The 23,703-nt window shown below is 35.4% G+C and overlaps 1 protein-coding gene across 3 annotated transcripts in view; it reads right to left on the bottom strand.

The window, feature by feature from the left end:
* Positions 1–23,703, bottom strand: part of CSMD3 (CUB and Sushi multiple domains 3) — a gene marked incomplete at its 5' end in the record, with an annotated part of 620,447 nt that overhangs the window by 497,348 nt on the left and 99,396 nt on the right. For all 3 annotated transcript variants that reach the window (XM_080338547.1, XM_080338548.1, XM_080338549.1), the window contains one exon: positions 15,915–16,027. In XM_080338547.1, the coding sequence (XP_080194673.1) occupies positions 15,915–16,027 (113 nt within the window). The remainder of the gene's footprint in view (positions 1–15,914; positions 16,028–23,703) is intronic.

The raw sequence follows: 23,703 nt of genomic DNA, 5'->3' as shown, positions 1-23,703 counted from the left end.
ATACCAGTAGTGCTATATGGGAAATAAACCCCAGTGTAGTACTGAGATCTAAAGGCCTGGGACTTTACACAAATAATGAATGTCGCTCCTGCTATGAGAAGCCAGGGTATTTCAGGTGGTACTTGGTTCCTTCAGATGAAGGAAAAAATACATAATCATAAATATATACTAGTATGAAACTTGTATTTCAGTAGAGTGAGCCATACAGGAAAGAACTTTAACAGAATGAAATTATAAATACGAATATTTAATTATATTACTTTATCTTCATTTCTCTCTTACTATGATTCATCATGCTGTACATACTATTTCTGCTTTCCTTTGCTGGTGTGATCCTCAATAGGTTCACATTGTTAAAAATGGTTATTTTAAGGAATTAAATTTTAAGTTGAGCAAAAAGTTTTGTTTACTATGTAGTCCATTTTTTTACTGGTCTATACTCTTTTCGTGTAACACAGAGTATGTCATGTTTTCTTGCTAAGATGATGCAAAGTATTTGAAATATAGAAAGGATATAATTCTTCAGTTGTAATGATACTCAGATCCTATAAATTAATATTTTTTCTGTCCCAGACTTTTAACCACATATTTCTAAAATACTTAGAGTTCATTACAACAAACTCAAAAAAACCAGAAGAACTCAAAAATTATATTTCTGCAAAAAGTAACATTCTTAATATCAAATTTATGAATAAGAAAATAATTTTCTGCGTTTTGAAGTAAAGCTGGAAATAAAGAAATTAAGAATAGTACCTAACTGGGTGATACAAATTTTCTGAGAAAGGAAGTAAACTTTATATCTTCTTTGAATAATCACCAGGAACAGAAGAGATTGAAATCCCTAATGAAATTAATATCTGATTGTCCATATAAGTGGAACAACTGCAACAATCTAAATAAAGAACAATGTTCACATAATCTAGACCTTGAATAAGTGCCCAGTTTGAATTTGGCTGAATTTGCAAGGAGGGTGGCAACTAAAATATGTCTTTTCTTCAAGAAGGAGTTTTCTGATCAATATAAGGAATTTCCAAACTGCTGACAGGTATCTTTTGCAGACTGAAAAGCTATTCAGCTGCTGCATCTGGTTCTTCTCAATGAGAAATTATTTTTAAATTTCCATACATTACTGTATGACTGAGTCTCATTCAGAAATGAGTTCTTCATCTAAGATTTAAATTAGCCTTTTCTGCTTTAAAATTTAAACAAATCAACTGAAGAATTTTTTTTTTCCTACAATTAGTATACTTCTTTCATTACTATTATCTTTTTCAGCACTCTCTCAAGTGCACAATAATCCAATTATCTTTATTGAACTGCTCAGTTTTTCATGAAGTCTCAGTTCAATGACAGCTCTCTCACTAGTTGAGGCTCTTTGATAAGACCAGATATTGTTTCCTTTTGTCTTCTTTCAAACTTTTTGACAACCTCTTTACTTTCATAGTGCAGATTGTGAAGTTATGCTCTTACAAATTAGATCTCTCTAATGTTACAGTAGATTTTTCTGGTGACAATACTGTGATTTTCAGAGCCTTTCTCAGTTGAAATATCTGAGTGACAACATAAGTTGGCCTCCAGGTAAATCACAGAATGGTTGACCATTTCAAAAAAAAAAAAAAAAAAGTTATTATTAAAACCAAAATCCAAACTTTAAATTGAGGTTTACTTTATACTATATAATAGAATTGGGTTTTGTTTGCTTCTTTTTAAAACACTTCTGTTTACCAAACAGGTCACAGATGAATAAGTTCTGCTAATAAACTCTCAGTGATTTGTTGGAGTAAGTAGATGAATACTTACCAGAAAAGTTAAAAGGATGTGCCACCTATTTAAGGAGCTAACATGCCACAGGGTAAAGATAATAGTGTTTAAACAGAATAAGGCACAAGTCCTTTATTGATAGTAATAACTACTTAACGACATTTATGTTTTCCAGAGTTGGCAGTTGGCCAGAAAAATTAGAACACAATATGCAAATAATTCTCTGTATTGAGTTTACACAGCTTTAAATAATGGCATTTAATTAATTTAATTGCTAATGCTGCTCCAGGAAGAATAAACATTCAAAAAAGTATTATGTAGTGGCAATGTAATTTCGGCATTTAATTTGAGTTTAAAAACTTGAAGTAAAAACATAGTCTCTTAGCCCTTGCAACTTGCAAACCTTACAGGAGCAGAAAATGTGTTTTACACAAAATAATATGTAATTTGATGACAATTTTAAAATATCTGAATTATTATAATTCACTTAATTTCATTTCACCAGATGGCAAAGTAGTAGAATTAAATTTTTAAAAATAAAATGAAAGTCAATATCAATATGAGGTTTGCTTTCAATCAGTATCTATTACATCACATTCAGAAAGATGCTCTAATAACTGGAAATGATATTCTAATTTATTGAAATGCTATACAGCATTCATATAGACATTTCTATGTTTAAGATTATGCCATGCAATGAAGAAGCAAACTAAACAGTCATTCAAACTTTTAAGTCTCAGAACTAAGCATATGAAGGCAAAGTGCTTTTTTGATTGGTTTTCTGAGGATCACTCTGACAGTAAAGATATGCACTGATCTGTTTTGACAAGTTTTCTACTGAAACAAAAATATAATAATGGTGTCCACAGTCAGGTTCCTACTTCAGTTCTCAAAGATGAGACAATATTTTCCACAAAATCAATGGAAAAATGAGTTGCTTTTCAGAGGACAATTTAGAGCCGAAATTGAATGCTCTAAGCTAAACTAGATGTCTTAATGTAGTGGTGTAAACATTCCTTCATGATGCTTTTTTGAAGGTAGAGATCACCTGGTTACAAATGTCAAAATTACAGTCCTGTGGTACTTCCCATTAAGGTATTTCTAACCTATCAGTTCAGAAACACAGAGAATTAATGTCATAGTAAAGATTAATAGAGCGTGTCTGCTTACTTACAGATTTCATGAACAAGATACCGAGTGAAACTGCAGGGTCTGCACACTGCTGCAGCTATCACAGTTCAAAAAAGAACTCAACGTATGTACACAAAGTACAGATATCTTTCAATAACCGGAGATGGAATAAATATCAACATCCTGAGAGCAACAATAGACAATATCAGACCTGACTGCCTCACCTAGGACCCTCATCCCTGCCCATGGGCTAAGGAATCCCCTTTCAGCCCAGCCTGGGCCATCAGTCCCCTGCTGTAGCAACACCATAGGAGTTCTGGTCTCAGCCAGTCTCCAAATACCTGACGGATGCACCCCTTGTCCCTGAGCTGTAGGGTGCTTAGCTCCTGCATGGGCTCTCAGCCCTGTGCTGCTATCCTGTATCCAGTCTGGCCCTGACCCCTTTTCTTTTTGCTCCCTAGATGCACCTGGGCCCTGATCCATTGATGGCCATGTTACCATGGTTATCAATGGACCCTGTTACCAGCCCCTGGCTCTGCACCCCATATTCAGCTCTGTGGGGCTTAGGCCACTGAAGAGTGCAAAGCCTGTGCAGAGTGGCCTTCAAATAACACGTGAAACAGTCAGAGAAACTGGTTGTGAGTAGCAATAGTCTTTGTTTGACTCATCCTGGTGCTCTGATGAGGAAAAGGTGAATGTAACTGAAATGCTGCTGTGGCCTTTCAGCAGGTGCCCTATGAAGTCAGTGTGATGCTCATCTGATTATAAGGCAACAGATGTTACCTGAAGGCAGGAACAACAATAATGCCACAAGCACTTATGTTTTCCACCATGTCACCTGCACTCATGTGACAATAGGGGCCTTTAAACTGATTTCTGGGGGATAGGGTAAAAAATGTTAATATTGTCATTTCTGCAGTAGTATGTCATATATTCTGTCAAAGAAGAGAAAAACAAAACAGAACAAAGCAAACAAACACCTGTGTGTTACAGTTGTGGCTAAGTATGACTTATTTATACATCTATGTCTACTAGTCATTTATGCTTAGCTATGTAGCTAGTAATGGAAAAGAAATGGGATGGCACTCTGGAATTGTTTATCTTTGCCTTCTACTATAAAGGAATTCTGAAATGACAATACAAGATATCAACATCAACATTGTAATGTGTATTGGAAGTGTTGTGAGGTGAATCCCAACCACCCAATCTCTCATATGTGATAGGATTTATAAACTAATGTAGCAGACTTTAAAAATGTTACCTACAAGATAGTGTAGGTAGCTGAAAATATACCTACAAGATAGTGTTGATTTAAAAGAATAAGCTAGAAGCCAGACTCAGAAAATAGGGCAGTGTCCTTTCTCTTTCATTTGCATTTATGCCACAAATAGTACTGGAGGAGAAGACTGATGCATATCATCATCATCATAAACTCAGGACATGCTGTCTATCACATAAATGAACTTGAATGGAGTTCTAAAATAAAGAGACAGAAGAAGAGAAAATATCTCCATCTCTTTGAAGGGAACAGTGAAAGTATAGTGTGAAATATCTCATATGGGAAAGCCAATCTTAGAAGCAGAGAGGTTCAGGGGGAGAGGTTGGATAAAGGAGACCTAAATCTCAGGGGAAATTGAAGCAGACCAGGAAAAAAAAATCAGTACTATGTGTATATTAAGACTGCAACTTCTTAAATTAAGTTTCCCTTGTGTAACCATTTACAATCTGTAACACATAGTTAATCTTTGGGACTTTTTTATTTTTTAATTTATAATTTCAAGTCTGTGTAGAGATCTAACTGGATTCAAGTAAAAATAACAGGCACACTGTGTAATACTTTCATGGAAGAACCAAATCCAAACATGACAAATGTGCTACTTGGAACATTTACAATCCAAAACAATCTTGGGAATCCAATATATTGTGATATGGTTTCTTCTAAGCAGCAAGAGTCAGTTTTTTATATTTAGTAAATCTGCTAGGAGATGTTACACAACAGAAACACAGACAAGAGATGAGACAATTTACAACTGTAAGAGTGTTATAGTTTCCTACTGTCATTCTGCATTATACATGATGCATCAAGATGAAATTTGATAAATGTTTTAAATTAAGGTACATGGACTGTGTCAAAAGGGTAATGTTTTTTTTCCTTGTCAGCTGTGTGTATCTCATTCATGCCTTGGGTTGCTCTTAGCATTTGTGAGCCATGGCAACAGGCTGGACCAGAGAAAAGGACGAAGGAATAACACAGAGACAGTGAAATGATATGATTTCATCTGTACTAATTCTCTGACCTGGCTCCTGACATAGCCTTGTGGGTGCTACAGCAAACAAACAGGGAGAGATCAAGGAACATGAGGCTGGGGACCAGACTAGGTCTGTAGCACCTCAAAAACAATAATGACATTTAACACCAAAATTCAAATAATGTTACCTCCACCACTTTTTCAATTCCTTTGCCTGCTCCCTAGTTCTGGCTTGATCTCACCAATTCGATGGTTAGCCCTCTGAAAACTTCTCTAATACCATGCTTATTTGTCTTGGTCCATTAGTCAAAACTGAAATGCTTTGCCCACCAGGACCAATGTGAGAAACTCTTGTGCTATAAGAATCTTTGTATCATTTTACAGGTGTAATCTAATCTGTTTTATCAATAATTAGCTTCTGCCTACTTTTCTATTATCATCTTACAAGAATTTCTTCTTTGCATTTCTTTCGTCCAATTAAGTAATTGTTTTTAAGCAATGTTTCCTGGGTTTATTAAATATTATTTTATGCTGCACTTTACAAGGTATTCTATGAACAGTGAATAAATAAATATATTTAATTGATAAGGAATGTTTTAGAAAAAAACCCTTTCAAGTGTCTGCAGAACCTTGGAAAAGGCTGAGGTATAAGGAGTCTGTATTTCATTAAACTTCAACAATATGTCAATCTGTAATGTATTTTAAATGTGGCAGTAGCAGAATTGTGGATGGAAGCAGAAAATTTTCCGTATGAAGATGCATCATGCCCAGAAAAACACATTCCTATTACTTGCAATAAAGCTCTCATGATAAGTACAGAATTGAGCAACGCTACACTGTAATTAAAGATGACATAACATGTTGCTATTTTACAACACTGCTTGTCTATAAACATTTTATTCTTGTCATCTGTCTGCTTACTAATAACTAGTAAACTGGAGAGACAGGGTGCTGAAAAGAGTAAACGTGCAGCACAGGCTTTCATTTCTACATCATCAATTCAGATCTGGACACAAATGCTCATGTTGAGAAGCCATAGTTTAGTAGCATTTTCTTAGCCTGTGGTTTCAAATAATTTTCCAGATGATGCATATATTCATCACAAAATCAGCTCTACAACTGTCACTAAGTGCATCACAATTGATTATCTCTTTAGAGAGACTGGGAGTTGAGTTTTCAAGTGCCAATGATATCTGGTACTAAAGGAACTAAGAACACTTATTCCTTAGACACACACTGACAGAACAGAAAGGGAAAAACAACATAAATGCTAAATCAAATTAAAGAAAATTCATTAAATCTTTGTGATTCTAATGTTTTAATTTCTTCCTTAATTATACAATAAATACGTAAGGAAGTCTCTTACTCTTGTATTTTTTTATGTAGAAGCAGTAGGATTGTCTTCTGAAATCAGGTCTGTTCACTTTCTCTAAACTCGCTTCAGATGCAGAATGTAAGATGAAAACCAAAAGCAAGGAGGTATAAGAATTCTGCACCAAAACACGAGCTGATACTGTTATGCAGTTTTTAATTATTCCATTGCCATTATTTTCAGAAAAACATTTTTTATAAATGTCCTAAGAAGAATGAACTGGTGTTTTTAAAGTACGTGAATTTCTAGATTTTAGCTCATTTTTTTTCAATAATTCAGTATGATATTTCCTTAGGATAAACCTCTTTGTTTAAAACAAACAGGTTAGCTTTGGAGTTTCAAAGCATTTCTAATGTAGAACTGCATATAAAAAATAAGTTTTAAGACTGTGTTAATATTTTGGGACAACTTTTCCAGTTACATCTATAGTGTGTATCTTAGATAAGCAGTTTAGCTAATTAATTGTTAGTTGTAACATGCAACTTATATTCCATGGTGTTTTAGTGGCTTGCTGCCAACCATCTGACAAAGGAATGGGTTTGTTGTTTTTTTTTTTTTTTTCCTTTAAGATGTTCAGGTAGGGATTCATCAACAGAATTACAGAATTACCGAATGAGAATGGTTCCTTCATCCAGAAAACTAATATTTACTTGTAGATAAAATTGCTTTCAACTATTTTATTTATTTATTTTATTTTCCCCTCAAATTGTAAGGCATCTGACTAACCATCTAGTTCATGGCATTATTATCAGCCATTCACAAAACTGTTTAAATTTACACTGAGGTTTGCTTAGATGACCTCATTGGATAATGAGCAATTGTGTGTTAAGACTTGATTGAAAGAGAAAATGTCTTCCAAAGTAAACTTCTAACAATTTTATTTTTTTTTTTTAATTTTAAATGGTAGAGAATTCCAGTGCTGAGTAAGCAATGACTCCTCTCTTCCTGTTAAAATAAAATTGCCATTATAATCACGACTAAATGGTTACAATGGTATTGCTCTGGATAATGTCAGTGACTGACATAACTGGATGCTTTATTTACAAACCTCAAAAAAATCAGTTGACCTATTTCCAGGCATTTTGCATGTCATATAATTTGTATTTGACTTAATGGGAGCTATTAAATGCTCAACAGTATAAATATCTCATTATGGATCTAAGTGTCCAAACATGAAATATAAATTAGACTTAGATATGGAAAAAATAACAAATTTTGAAAATCTGTTAAGATGACAAAAAGAGTCTGTTCTTAGGTTACACTTCTATATTACTGAGATGCATGTTCTTATCACTAATAAACCTTTCCACCTGCAGAGTTTCCTATTGACTTTTGAAGAGTTTTTAAGATTGCATGCTGAAGTTATATCAAGGCAAATGCAAAGCCAAAATTCTATCAAATACTAAATGCAGGTTGAAGGATTCAGCCATGTAGCTCTAGAGGTACCAGCGTCACCAATTAGCAGCCTCATTTTTATGAACTTAAAGCATACTTCAAAGTCTGCTATTGTTTATTACTGCATCAAAATTTCATTGAGCTGTAACTTAGGAAAAGCATGAAGGGAGCAACTGCTTATAAACATGGAGCTGCATTTAATGTGATGCTTTAATGAGCAGTAAATTAGTTCCTACAGAATAAATACTGTTTCAACTATATTGGATTACAGTTACCACTACTTGTCTAGACGTGGGATCAAAATGTGAATCACAAATTAGATTGCCTTAAGATTTGCTTTAGTCAGGATGTTGTACTTATCTTAATAATATGACAGGCCAGTAGCTGAAGAATATAAGTTCACAATGAAAACCCCAAAATCACTTGGGAAATTTATTTCATGACTTACAGTGTACATTTTTTTTTCATGAAAAATGACATTGAAAACACAAGCAAAATGCTAAAGTAAGGCTGACATATAATTGAGATCTCAAATTAATCACTGTCTTAGTTAAATTTCAATATGAGGCATGTATCAAAATGATAAATTACAGTAGCATAGGTTGACAAACATGGCTTTTTTAACAACATTATTCTGAAAGAATTAAATTAAAAAGAACATTGAAATAGTGAGTGGATTTTTTTTGCAGACTAAGGAAGAGGTATTTTTTCTTTCAATAATTACATATTTCTTAAGGCAGATGAAATGATAGGTTACTCATTGGTTTTTAACTTTCAAATAATGTCTTTTTTGCAGATGATATTTCCATTCATTTTGCCTGGACCAAAACAATGTGTGGTTCTGTGGCTCTGAAATCAATCACCTTATTTATTTATTAGTTTATTTATTTATTATGATTTATTAAAGAAAATTTGGCACTCCACAGGCAACAACTGAAGTTCAATTGGTAGTTATACGAGAATAAAGCACTAGATCTATAATTAAGCACATGTGCATAAGCTTTTTTCCTACAAATGATAGGCTATTTTGGAAATGAAAGAGCAAGGAAGAGAAATCTATCTAGATGAATTTATCACATATTCTCTCTAAAATAAGAGAGCAAATTCTTCACAGCAGGAACAATCTTTAACTGTACTTTTGTGTACTGTTAATAAAGTGACATAGCTACCACTACTGAGCCTTTGAGAGGTACTAGTGATTAAGTACTCTTTCCTGCAATGGCACAGTCCCCTGCCTAGAAGCCAGAACTATAGTTATGGACAATGTGCTTCTTGCCAGACCCATAATTTCTCAAAACAATTGCTGTTTGTTCAGCTCCACAACTGCTACTTCATGCTGTTCACACATGTGAGTGGTAATAATGTGGCCAAGGGCAGTTTTAAGCAGATCAGAGGCTGGTATGGGATTCTGAGGGGAAGAGTGAGTGGAATATGATTCCAGATGGTGTTGGTATCTCCTCAGTCCTGATTAGGAGAAAAGTTCTGGCTCTGAGCAAGTGCATCCAGCAGACCAATGTCTAGCTGCACAGTCGTCTTCAAGTATCTGGCCTCCTTAATCATAGTACCTCATCTGAAGATGAAATGGAACTGCTGGGAAGAAATGAAACCACCTGATCAAGGTGAAGGAGAACATAACCACAAGCAGACTTTCTTACCTCAAAAGGCAGGCCTTCAAAAATAGTTTTGTCAGGGGACAGGGACCTGTCTACACCTAAACTACAAAGCAGAAGATAAGAAAATTGAGCCCAGTATTAGAAGGAAGATTGAGAAGTAAGCAGTAAAATTGAGACACTAGACTTTAAGACATTACATTTGGATTTATTAGGGGAATTGTTATTCAGAATCTCCTGGGAAGCAATTATGAGGAGGAAGGACAGCCAGAGAGATGGTTGATGTTTTTAAAAGACAACCAACTATTTTAAAGGGAAGTGACCTTTGACAAATGACTCTCGAGCCTAACAAGGGAGCTTCTTATTGACTAAAATGCAAAGTACAGACAAAAAGAAAGTGGAAAAAGGACAGACAACAAGATAGGAGTATTAAAGTATTGCTTCAGTACTTAGAGACAAAATGAAGAAAGCCAAAATCCAAGGGATACTAACACCAGAGGGGGGTGTTGTGGTTTATAAAAAGGGATTCTACAAGTGTGCTAGTAGCAAAAAGGACAGGCAAAAATGCAGATATATTACTGACTGAAGAACACAACAATGGGTCACATGGGGAAGGCCAAATAATACAATGCCTTTTGTGCATCATTCTTCACAAAAAGAAACATCTTCATGTACTAATACAGTTGGTAAGGAGAGAAACAGTCAGTTCTGGGTGTGTAGTGATGGATTATGTAGAGAAGCTGAATATGGTCACATTCATAGATTCACCCAAGGGTACTGAAAGAGCTGTCCCACCATGACTGAAAAGCTGCTGTCTGTAATCCATGAAAAATTATGGCAATCAGTGGTAGTCCCTCCTGACTAGACACACTAGTGATACACCTGTCCTTATGAAAGCAAGAGGGATCACCCCAGGCACTATAAACTAGTAACTGTTCCCTCAGTTGCTGGAAGTAGCTTGAAAAGTACGCTTTTGCAATCCATTTTCTAACACCTGAAGGATGAAGGTAATTGGGAATAGTCAGCACAGACTTACAAGAGCAAATTATGCTTTATAAACCCAAATGACATTTCAGAATGTGAAGGGCTGTTAAAAGTGGCCACTGCTTCCAGCAGCTTTGGGGCCTGGAGGTTTCTCTTGCTCAGCCATAGGAGTCCAGCCTTGAGACCTGGGGGTGTCTGACTCAGGCCAATAGACCTTGTTGATGATTTCCCATTTGCAGGTTTAATCAGTCACACAGCTGAGCATGTATCCCAGAGAAACACATACACACACAAGACACCAACATAACCGGCTGCAAGCTGCAGAATTTAGATTGCCTTATTATGTTTAGTATATTTATTTGTTACATTTAGTATATTTCATTTAATAAACAGGAGTTTACCTTTTTAGGTAATTTAAGCATTAGCTTTCCTTTACTCATTAGGCAAACTCAATTAAATACCATTTTTATTAAGGGCTTGCTGAAGCAGTCTTATGACAGAGAGCAGCCATACTCACAACAGCTATGACAAAATCTGAACAAAAAAAATAAAAGCCTGTAGTATGTGTTAGGTAGTAAGCCTGGTGACAACTTTACAGCTTAAAGTCTGTAGCTTTTACAACTCCTACCTGGCAAACAGTTCTTGAGTGGACCTTTTATAGAGACCACTCCAATATTAAACAATAATTAATTAGTACTCTTTTAAAATTTTATATGAATTTAATAGTGAAGATATTAATAACTTAATATAGCTAGTACTTCATGTAACTTATCTAAATCCAGTATTTAGATTACGCATAGGCACATATCTGAATTTTGATGGGCAGGAGAACTAAATATAGATTATCCTATATGTTCACATTCTCTAGCTCTATACCAACCACCAAAATTATTTTTAGCATCTACATTCTGGCACATTTAAGTCCTACTAGTATTTCTAATCTACTTCAATAATCTTGCACATCAGCGACCAATTTTTCTTAATATTACTGAAAGAAATGCATGATAGGTCCCTAGAAGTCACTAGATAGAAATCGTATTCTGTTAATAAACACCATCTACTCCACTCTTTCCTGCCCCCCACTGCAATTACCCATAAAGATTAGATCAGTCTTGAAATCGTTAACATTGCTCTCCAACCCCTCTCAAAAGCATTTCAGTAGGATTGCTGAATTCCTATAGCATCATTATAGCACAATCATGAAGATAATTTCTTTATTTATACACTATCTAATAATTCAGCTTTATAATTCATCTTTAAAAACAGGTGTAGCTGTACAAGGCAAATTAAATAACGTTTAATAACACTATTATAAATAATTGTGATTCCTCTGCAGGACAATCAGAATTTTCACTATAAGAATAATCTTAATGTTAACTAATATGTTCATTTTTTTTTTGTCTTCCTCATGATCAACAGGATAACACAATAATGACTATACTTTTTCTTTTAAATAAAGATTGCCATAAATTATAGCAGTAAATTTGTTACTGAAGTCAATGACTTTAACAATGTCAGCTACCTGTTTAATAGCTGTAAAATAACTCAGTAAGAACAAAAGGAATCTCTGTTCAAAGCAGGACTAGGTTCACTGAAACTCATTGCTGTATGGACCAAGCTGCTATGTTGCTTTCTTTCTCAGCAGCTGTATTTCCCCTCCTGTGCTCTCAATGAATAAAGCTGCTTATGTATCTCAGGACAACAGGAAATGGAAAAGTGCATCAAATTCTTCTATTCTGGAAGCAAAATAAGCTTATCAGAAATAAAATGGAAAGAACATAGCCACACTGTGACTTGGCCTGAATTACTAAGTAGGGGATGAAGTGTAGCATTTCTGCTCCATACATTAATACCCATACATGTTACACAGACCCTGAAAGTTACTGAAAAAGAAAATCAAAACAAAGATGCCAGGGACCTCTCAAGAAAAAAAAAATAAAAACAAACAAACAAACAAACAAACAGGCATGGAATCAGCAGCCTTGTAACTCCCCCATTTCTCACTCCAGCCAGTAAATTTGTGTCTCTTGTCAATGATGAAATGATAAATTGCTACTGGTAATTATTGTAGCTGAAGGGTTTTTTTTAAAACCCTTCTTTAATTTTCAATGCATCTCATCATTTTCTGTTGTCACTGTAAGTGAAGTCTTTTTCTTTTGAGTAATCTGTTTATATTTTCTCTCATGAAATCCTTTTTATCCAGGGATACTGTGCTATGTAAGGAGGTGTATTTCTCAGATATGTTCTTTCTCAAATAACAGAGAAACTGAACATAAAGAAATATGTGCACAAGAGTACCAAAGCTAACCCAACTATGCCACTTGACATTGGGGAAAGAAAGACAGTAAGAAGGAGAGAAAGGAGAGAAGGATGGAGAGACAAAGGATACAGTCTGAGGCTTATGCTATTGATGGTGGGAGACCAGAATAGATATTTCTGTGGTCTATTGTGTACTTAGTTTGACTGGATGTAGTTGCAGGGGTTTACATATGGTGGCCCAGCATGACACTTTATTCGCAATATAATTTTACATCATTTCATACATATTTTTTTTTCTCAGGAGAGCAGAAAATTAATATGTTCCTCTATGCTATGATCAAGAATGTCTACAGTAGATTCGCAGTTTCCACAGATTCTGTAAGACACTCTGTAGTTTCTTGTAAACTTTCAGCCCAAGTGCAAATTTGTTATGCAGTATGGGAGGTCAGAGAAAGAGATGTTGGTGGACTTTGTTTATTTTCTTTGCTTGTTGTTTTGTTCTGGTTTGGTTTGGTTTGTTTTTTAAATGTAGTGAACAGTAATGCATCCCAAATAGCCATCTGTCTATGTCCTCTATTTCCAAACATTTCAAAACAAATTTTAATTATCATTGATTATGAAAGGTATGTTCCTTCTTGTTCAAACCGCACATGGATCTAATACATTCAGATATATGTTTCTACTGCTCATCCTGCCCTCTCATGGTATCTCTATCATTTTGCTTTATTGCAACGATAGGTTGTTAATCATTTCTATCCTAGGTTTCAAGTTACAAATCCATAATCAAGCATGAAAGTGTGTGGTCTGATACTTAACAGTGCAAAGTATGCAGATGTTTCATCAGGAAGCTGAAAAGAAGATACTGGGCAATCATGATTTTTGAAAATTGAATACTAGGTAGAACCAGATCTGAAAATGTTGATTGCAGGGTTATGCACTTTCACAAAGAGTACAAGAACAGAAATGGAGATTGACTTGATGTGATTATCATTTAAATACATCTATTCTCTCATACCAAGGAATGATACATGAAATGAATGTAATGTAATGAATTTTCATTTCTTTGCTAGCTTGGGATAAAGACAGGTAGCTTTATAGGAAGTCAAAAAAACAGGAATTGAAAGCAAAATTCTGTCACTGAATGAAAACTGCTTCTTTGCAGCTCTTAAAAAAAGGAGATCTGGATGTTGGAATTGAGACTCCAGTTAAATAAAACTCTGGGGTCTAGCTTAGCTTCTTTCAATATTCCTGATTGCACAAAATAAAGTCTCACATTAAAAATAAATAAATAAATAAATAAATAAATAAATAAATAAATAAAAAAAAAAAATAATAATAATAGTAATAATAATAATAATAATTCAAGTCAACAAGTTTACGCTTTTTTCTAAAATCATAATTTCTATGTTTGAAGGTAAAATTTCCCCACACTTGTCAGTGATTTAGGAGCTTGATTTCTATTAATCAGCATGTCATTTTATCCCAGAAAGGAACTAGCTGAGGAGCCAGTCATATGTGCAAACTGAATTCTATTGGTGATTTTTCATTTTAGTTCTGATCATTCTTTATCATAACTGAAATGCATAGTACACTTTCTATTAGCATTAGTAGTGCAAAACCTTTTGGCAAACAATGTATAAGGACAGCAGCTGATACTATATATAGCGAATTTTAATTTCTCAATTTATGGCACCAAATGAATGATAAAAAATGCTATGTACTTTCCTAATATGCATAAGATAAGTATATACTATATTTTGTGTAGCTAATAATCCAAGGGAATTCCATAGTACATTTCTATATAACTTTTTTTTTTTTTTTAATAATGTTGCTGCTGAACAAAGTTATGGAACACTTGAAAAAATAACAGTCTATAGATTTGCTATAAGCTAGCCAGAAACAATTATTACACTAAGCTTGAATTAACAGACTACAAAGTAGCTATAATCCAGAAAAACCAGTTACACCTAGTTTGAATTCCTGTTTTGTAAATTACTTCTTGCTTGTCTGCAAGCCATAATAAAGAGTGTGTGTATTGCCTCATTTATTTTGTATAATAACTCAAGGAACAAGAAAGACCTGAAAATTCTTTTATGTTTTTTGTTTCATATCTTGACGTAAGTACATATAAGAGAGAATTTATATATGAAGTAGTATTCTAATGCATCATACCTGAAGGTAAACTATGTTAATAGCTGAAGGTATTTTACTACAAAGTGATTTTGGGCTTTATTTATATAGTAGCCCTTCACTGCATTACCAGTTACTTTCAGCTCGCTACTTTCTCAGAGATTAGTTTCTGTTGTTAATGGGACTGTGCAGGGTTCGACAATGACCTCAGAGCTTCTCCAGGAAGTTTACTATAGCTCCTGGCTTGCTGATTGAGACACTTAATAGTAGCAGAAAGACCACGTGTCTTTACATCAACTTAAAAGAAAAAAAAAAAGTTTTTGTTTATATCCTATAAACACATTAGCGTTCATAATCTCAGTGCTAAGAAATTGATTAAAAAGATGGATGGATGATATATTCCAATTCTTCAACAACTCTTCAAATGACACTGAAATGAGCTTGGTTGGAAACAAGATCCTTCCTGGAACATACATACAGTACTATAAGATTCTGAACCTCAGGAATACCTGTGCCAACTCATTTACTCCAGTGTCTGTGTGAGAACTGAAGGCAATTATAAAAACTGCAACAGGGAAATAACTTTATGTTGGTTTAAAGAACTGAGTCAGCGTTTCTTCTATACAAAAGTGTGAGAGAGAATTCGTCCATAGAACTTGCATAGAGAAATTCAACTATTTAGTGACATTCAAGAGTAACTAGTAATGTCTTGACATTAATTTGAATAAGCATGTGTTAGAAAGGCCAGAAAGATTATGACCATGTTTCCCAGAATTTAAAGAATTTGGTTGTATTAAATGTCTTGAAATATTTGTGACTGAATGGGACTGTAGATGGTAGAGCTTAAAGTATTTTTGTTTCAGGTGTGAGTCTATGCCTTCAAATGACTACGTAAAAAACAAACATTGTATATTGGACAAGACTATAAATGTGTATTCGTAAACATTTTTGGGGACATTTAGTTTTATTATGTATAGAGACCAGAGGAAAAAAAAATCAAGAATCTTTTGTAAGATGTCTTACCTTCATAGTAAACTTTAAACCCATGAGCACTAACTGCAAAGTCACTTGTCAAGCGCAGTGAAAATACAGATTTTGTACTTGTCACAGGTGGAGGAAGATGAAATCCTGTTAACCTAAGAAACAAAAAAGCACAACCCATGGTTAATTGTCTGAAAAATAAAATTGTGACAGATTGCTCTTCCAAACAAGTATTTCATCCTGGAAAGGGCAAGTGACTTAAAAATATAGAGTGTTTATATTACTGGAGAAAATGATTTTTATACAATAGGTTAAGGAATCAATACAAAATTTTATCAGCTTTCATCTACACTGAACCAGTTAAGGTATATCGGTTTGAGAAAACAGATACTTTAGTAGAGATGATAGTAAGATATAGAAACTAGAATTTTAAAATTGTCTAGATTATCAGTAGATGGAAAAAAAAAAAACACCACAAACAAAACAAAACAAAAAACAAACAAATAAAAAACCAGCCACCAGCTAATTTACACTACTTAGGGTTATGTTCAAACATCTATTGCATTATATATTTTACATAGACTTCTGTTAAATTTTTTAGGGGATGCATTTCCTTTAGCAATATGATGAAAGAAAGGGGACTATGATTCACTTTAATGAGGGAATTCAGGATTATTTAAACCATGTACTTTAGCCTCGAAGAAAATATTTCTGCTTTCAACTCATAGGAAATCCAAAGAGCATCATTGTGAAACCATAGATCCATTGCAAAATCATATATTGCAAGCTTCCATTCTTCTGCGTCACTGGCCCCTCTCACCTCTGTGTGTGCCAGTGGGGGTTTTGGCTGTTTGTCCTCCACCTGGGCACATATTTTGCAGGCCAGTCTGCTGCCTGTCCCTGCCCCAGAAGAAAGGTCCAGGCACTTCATGCAGTCTGAGATCTGCACTGCAGCCTCTCCCTTCAGTAGCTCTGTCTGCATGGAGGCATCAGCCCCCACTGGGGTAGATGGTGCAAAGCCCCCAGTCGGAGCTGCAAACTTTGCCCTGTCCTGCTGGAGGCCAGTGAAATGCTGTGCCACACCCCTGGTGAAGCACCACACCCTAGCTAAGGCATCATGCCCTCTTTGCCCGCTCTGTTGGAAGCATTCTTGGTCACCAGTGCTCCCCAGGTGGCTTTCTATAGGCATAGGGATGGTCACAGTTGCTCTGGCAATGCCCAGATCTCGTCAGCATCTCCTGCCAGACCTGCCTGCTTGTGATGGGTCTCTCCACTGCCCTGATGTTTCCCAGCTTCAGGATAATCCCTGTGTATGCCAATATCTGCGGCTCTGCTGTGGATTGGGCTGGCTCCGATCTTCCCTCGATGACTAACTGCTAGTCTCCATTACATGATGTCATGGGTTGGTCTACACAAAACCAGGCTTGTTCATAACAGATGGGGTGTGTCTGCCTCAAAAGAGGAACAAGATCTTCATGCAAGTGTTAGCAGGACTTATTGGAAGAAATTTAGACTAGGTCTGAAGGGGGAAAGGGATAAAACCAGGCTTACTAGAAATAAGCATGTGAGTGGTATGCAAATATTTGAGGGACGGTGTGCTAGCAAGGTCCTTCAACCTGTTATCTCAGTGAAGGCAGGGGGTGGAGATCCCTGCAGCAGCAAAGACAAAAGGGTTATTGATGTGTTACAAACCATGGAAGTGCCTGAAAACAGTTATGTAGGAATCAGGGTTTCTCCCCAGAAAAAGGCAGTAGGATTAATAGCCCAACAGAAGTGCATCTATGCCAATCCACACAACATGGGTAACAAACAGGAGGAGTTGGTAGCTCTTGTGCAACTTGAAAACTGTGATATAGTTGCCATCAAAGAAACACGATGGGATGACTCACGTAACTGGAGTGTTGCAACAGATGTCTTGTATCTGAAATAATGTGGCCAGCAGGACTAGGGCAGTGATCGTCCTCCTGTACTCAGCACTGGTGAGGCTGCACTTCAAATCCTGTGTTCACTTTTGGACGCCTCACTACAAGAGTGTGTGAATTGAGGTGCTGGACTGAGTTCAGAGGAGGGCAATGAAGCTGGTGAAGGGCTGGAGCACAGTCTTATGAAGAATGGTTGAGGGATCTGGGGTTGTTTAGCCTGGAGAAGAGAAGGCTGAGAGAAGACATCACTCTCTACAACTACCTGAAAGGAGGTTGCAGCAACATGGGTGTCAGCATCTTTTCCCATGTAACAAGTAATAGGATGAGAAGAAATGGCCTCAAATTGTGCCAGGGGAGGTTTAGCTTAGATATAAGGAAAAATGGAAATGGAAAAACATGAACAGAAGTGGCAATGACACTTAGAGAGCTGTATATACAGATGTATACATATGCAGCAAGTCAACAGTGTGAGTATCCAGAAACATATTCTTTGTTTTGTCATTGGCCTCATCACGAACAGTGTTATCAAAACAAGACTAGATTAAAGAATTTATATTAATATATAAAGATGGAGAATTATTTGCAGAATATTCAGGATTTAGGAAATGCATTTTTTAATTTCATTATGAGAATATATTTTTGTTCTAACAATAAAACAAATTAAAAAATGCTTACCTCTCACAAAGGGGCATATACATAATTCTTTGACAAGTCAATATCAGTACAACTTTTCCATTAGCTTATTCATAAAGCAATCAATACATTAGTAAGTATCACCACTTAAAGATAAGCTGACCTAACATAAAACAAAGTCAATTATTTGAATAAAACTTTAATTTGCACTGCACAGCAGGTCTAGCTGGTATGTATTTAGCTACTCAATGATTTGAGGGAATTGTGGGTATAAACACATAGCCAGCCAGAAAAAAAATACACATTTATCCCAAATTATTTAATTTTATGAAAGGTACATATGCACAGCTTCTAGGGGTAAAGGATTTTTTTAAATGAACATATATGTCACTACTGTAGTAAATATTACAGATCCTCATGCAAATTAAATCATTATTAGAGCCATTTGATACCATTTATCTTTCAGGTGTGTGTCTTTTATCACCATCATTGTGCTGCATTTGCACAGAAAAGTTCAGCTTGTTTCTTTAATTTCGTTGCTACGCTTAAGTTTTTATGAAAAAACACAGAAGTTTATTTGTGATTTAGTGGACGCAATTTTTTTTTTTTTTTTTAACGAGTAAAAATGCAACCTGTGAATATCACTTGGAAAAATACTACAGGTTTTTAAAAGGGAATATAATTTATTTGTTCAGATAATTGAAGTAACCTGAGTATTATTCAGTAGGTACTACAGCACATTCACCTCAGAACTTAAGTCTCATTTGTTTGTAAAACCCTACAAAAAGTTGTAAATGTTAGCTAGAATAGTTTTCTTTGCTATTTAAAATGAAACATAGCAAGTACATAATAATTGCAAGAGAGAGATGTCAGGTAGGCAGCAAAATGTCTGTGAGATAATCTATGTGTATGGGTTTCATTGTCACTTATTCAGATCAGTCACAAATAAATGGTTAAATTAAAGAGACCAAGTACCTTGGTAAAAGCAAAACTATAGGTAGGACACTTATGCAAAACGAGGAATCATCTCCTTAAACTGGTATCATCTGCATATTAAACACATTAAAATTCAAATTACCTGTAGTAGCCTTTTTTTTTTTTTTTTTTATCTACAGCAATTTTCTCTCTTACTTTCCATTTGCATGTTTTGTTCCATTTGCATCAACTTCTTTCAGATTTAAAGTACCTAATGGAGTGATTCAGGTGTGTCTCTACAGATGTTTTAGACACCATGAGGTATTTGGGACTTCAGCATAGAGCATGGTATTGGACCTACACAAGACTCAAAGTTTAACACTTTGACAGGAGAAATTTATACTAAGACAGGTGGGCTTTTTTTTTAATCTTTTTTTTTTTTTTTGGTGGGATTTTTATTTACCCAGTCCTTATCCTCTTTCCCACTTCAGTTTTGAAATTGACTCATTTAGTGTTCACTGCAATACGTGAAAACATCCCATAAGCAACTGATTCTGGCTCCTGTGGGAAAGAAAAAAAAAAAAAAAAGAAAAAAACACAAAACATGGGAACTAAGAGACAGGGTCTACAGAAGTCTGAGATGGAAACACACTTCTTTCTGTGTCAACTCTAAAAAAAAATAAATTTTGAATTTTAACATTCTAGTAGGAACATTTGATTGAGATGCTGCAGTTCAGCTACAGAGTGCTATCCAACATGCAACAGTGATACAAATTTGTAAATTAACACACCGCATATTAAAGGAAATGTTTCCTTTGTTCTTGCTGACGTCTTAGCAAGCTGGTCAGTACCCACACCCACAGGAAACTTATACATTATGTGTCCACCTAGTAGACTTTGAAGTTGTGTATGTGAGAATGAGATTAGCAGTGTGGATACACAAATACTACTGGGAGTGCAGGAAAAGGTTGAGAGATATTTCAAACTTCTTTTCTACAAAAATTCCAAAACTCCAGTGGTAAATATGGTGAAATTTAAAATGATATATCATGTGGAGACATAATATGTACTTAGAATTTAGATATTATTTGCATGCAAAATTATGATGCTTTGTAAAGTAGTTTCAATAACATGGGAATCTGGCAATATTTTTGTAGTTTCTTTCACTTTCTTTTTAAAAATCATCTATGCCCTCATTTAAAAATGACAAATCAACGCAGATTTATGATGTCCAAGCTTTTAAGGGTTCTGACTGGAGATCTGTGAATTTTTATCCATCATTTGTTTTCTGCTTTTGCTGTGATCCTTAGGATAAACCTTTAATCATATGTCAAGCAAACTTTTAGCTGCATGCTGGACTTCAACCTCACAAGCCCTTAAGGAAAGACAAGCTCCCAACAGCAGGATCAAATTAAAGCAATTTTTTCATAACTGTAAAGTTTAAATTATGGAAAGCAATCCTTATTAGTCCTGCAAAAGTACTCGGAGATAAATTGTTTACTTGAGATTGTACTGTGATAAATAAGATGACAGCATTTCCTCTTTGACTGTATATCTCACATAATTGCTGTTTGATAAATCATTGATTACCTTTAAAATATGTAATTAAAAAAAATGCATTTTAAAGACTTTTTTTTTTTCCCAGCTTCATAAAGTTATAGTTTTTTCTAGTCTTTTACTGATTTCCAAAGGAAATACAGTTCATCTATAATATTTCAGTTTTGGTTGGATAATGTATAAGGAAATTCACCAAAAGATCTTTGAAATAAATACTAGTCTTTCACTTTATCTCAATAAACTCTTGATTAGCTCATAGAAATTTTACAACAGGATTAGTTCTAGGCTGTTTGTCTCTAATTTATATAAAAAAATGCAGAAACATAAAACATGTCACTATGCCAATTTATTATAACTTTGACTCACCCCTCTGCCTGGGAAGATCATGGAACAGATCCCACTATAAGCTATGCTAAGGCATTTGGAGGACAGAGAGATGATTGGAGACAGTCAGCATGGCTTCACTAAGGGCAAGTCCTGCCTCACTGACCTAGTGGCCTTCTACAATGAAGTAACTACATCAGTGCACAAGAGAAGGGCTATGGATGTCATCTGTCTGGACTTCTGTAAAGCCTTTGACATGGTCCCCCAAAACATCCTATTCTCTAAACTGGAGACTTCTGGATTTGATGGGTGGACTGTTCAGTGGATGAGGAACTGGGTGCAGGTCAGACCCGGAGAGTAGTGGTTAATGGTTCAATGTCTGGATGGAGACTGGTGACAAGTGATGTTACTCAAGGGTCCATACTGGGACCAGTACTGTTTAGTATCTTCATCACTGACATAGACAGTGGGATCAAGTGCACCCTCAGCAAGTTTGTGAATGACACCAAACGAGTGATGCAGTTGACACATCTGAGGGACAGGGTGCCATCCAGAGGTACCTGGACAAGGTCAAGAAGTGGACCCATGTAAACCTCATGAGATTCAACAAGGCCAAGTGTAAGGTCCTGCATCTGGAACAGTATTGATACAGGCTGGAAGATAAAAGGATTGAGAGCAGCCCTGTGGAGAAGGACTTGGGTGTACTGGTGGACAAATATTTTACATGAGCCAGCAATGTACTCTTGCAGCCCAGAAAGTCAAGCATATCTTGGGTTGCATCAAAAGGAGTATGGCCAGCAGGTCGAGGAAAGTGATTCTGCCCCTCTACCAGATGTGCTCTGGTGAGACCCCACCCGGAGTAGTGCATCCATCTCTGGAGCCCTCAGTACGGGAAAGACATGGACCTGTTGAAAGGAGTCCAGAAGAGACCACTAAGATCATCAGAGGGATGAAATCCTGCTCAAATGAGGACAGGCTAAGACTTGGGGTTGTTCAGCCTGGAGAAGAGAAGCCTCTGGAGGGACCTTATTGTAGCCTGTCAGTACTTAAAAGGAGCCCATAAGAAAGATGGGGACAGACTTTTTAGAAGGGCATGTTGTGACAAGACAAAGTGTAATGCTTTTAAATTCAAGGAGGGGAGATTCAGGCTAGACATGAGAAAGACCTTTTTTATGCTGAGGGTGGTGAAACGCTGGAACAAGTTACCCAGAGAGGTGGTAGATGCCCCATCCCTGGAAACATTTAAGGCCAGGCTGGATGCAGCTCTGAGCAACATGATCTAGTCGAAGATGTCCCTGCTCATTGCAGGGAGTTGGACTAGATGAGCTTTGAAGGTCCCTTCCAACCCAAACTATTCCATGATTCTATGACTAACATTAGAAAGACTGTCCAAGTCCATCCATTTGCACTTTTCGTTTTCTTTCCAAATAACTGTTTATTCTTAATGTCAAATGGAGAAGGTGGATTCTGAAAAAGAATAGGCATTATAAGCAAAATGCAAATTAGAAAAAAAAAAAAGTAGGTGAAATTAACTTTTTTATACAAACTTTGTGAAGACAATAAACATGTTATTCCACATTTAGCTGTTTTCAGAAAGTTGAAATATAAGATATGTTAAAAGCATAGATAAAATAATTCTGATTATAGATTTAGCTTTTATAACATTAATGTAAGTTTTTCTTCCAGTATGAAATTTTGGTCTCGATGATACCTACACAATTTGATAATCTTCAGAGAATATCGTTCTTATGAAACATAGTACATAAACAAATGAAGCTTCATAACCAGTGGGTTTCTCCCGTCAAGCTAAATACAATTCTCCTACCAATTGTGTTATTTGCTGCTTTGCCCAGTGACTTACTATATATTGTTTATGCAGACACTAGTATTTAATATTTATCAAATAAATACAACTTAAACTTTGTGAGGTACTGCTAGGGTTTGGTTTTGTTGGACTACACACTGATGAATTAATTATTAGCTGGTGTAGTCAGGTCTGTGTCTTTGTGCATTCATATACACTTCTATTCATTTTCTAAGTAGCAGATGATTTGATTTTACATTTGACAAGCCTGATGTTACACTGATTCAATTTCAAATTTAGTGAAAACAGGCCTTTTGCCTTCCCAAATTCTTTAACATTTTCACACTAACTCTGATTATTAAAAAAAAAAAAAAAAAAAAAAAAAGTCTTCAACAGAAAGGATTGCATATTTGCATTTTTTGAGATAAAAGCATGCTCTTCTGACTCAATCTTCTACGGATTTTGTTGTGATCAGCATCTTGTTAACTGAAATAAAAGGCTTTTTCAGTATTTTTTCTGAGAAAAGTTTTATTTTGTCTTCTAATACTCATCAAATATTTGTTTCTAAGGACCCTATTCCCTTACACTTCATGGCATTTTCTTATTTTGAATACCGAGATATTGAAGAGAAGACATGATTACTTAATAAAGTATGGATTTTGAATGTTCGGTGTGT

This window comes from Nesoenas mayeri (assembly GCF_963082525.1).
Source record: "Nesoenas mayeri genome assembly, chromosome: 2".
Taxonomy (NCBI): domain Eukaryota; kingdom Metazoa; phylum Chordata; class Aves; order Columbiformes; family Columbidae; genus Nesoenas; species Nesoenas mayeri.
This window is presented reverse-complemented; position numbering and strand designations above follow the sequence as displayed.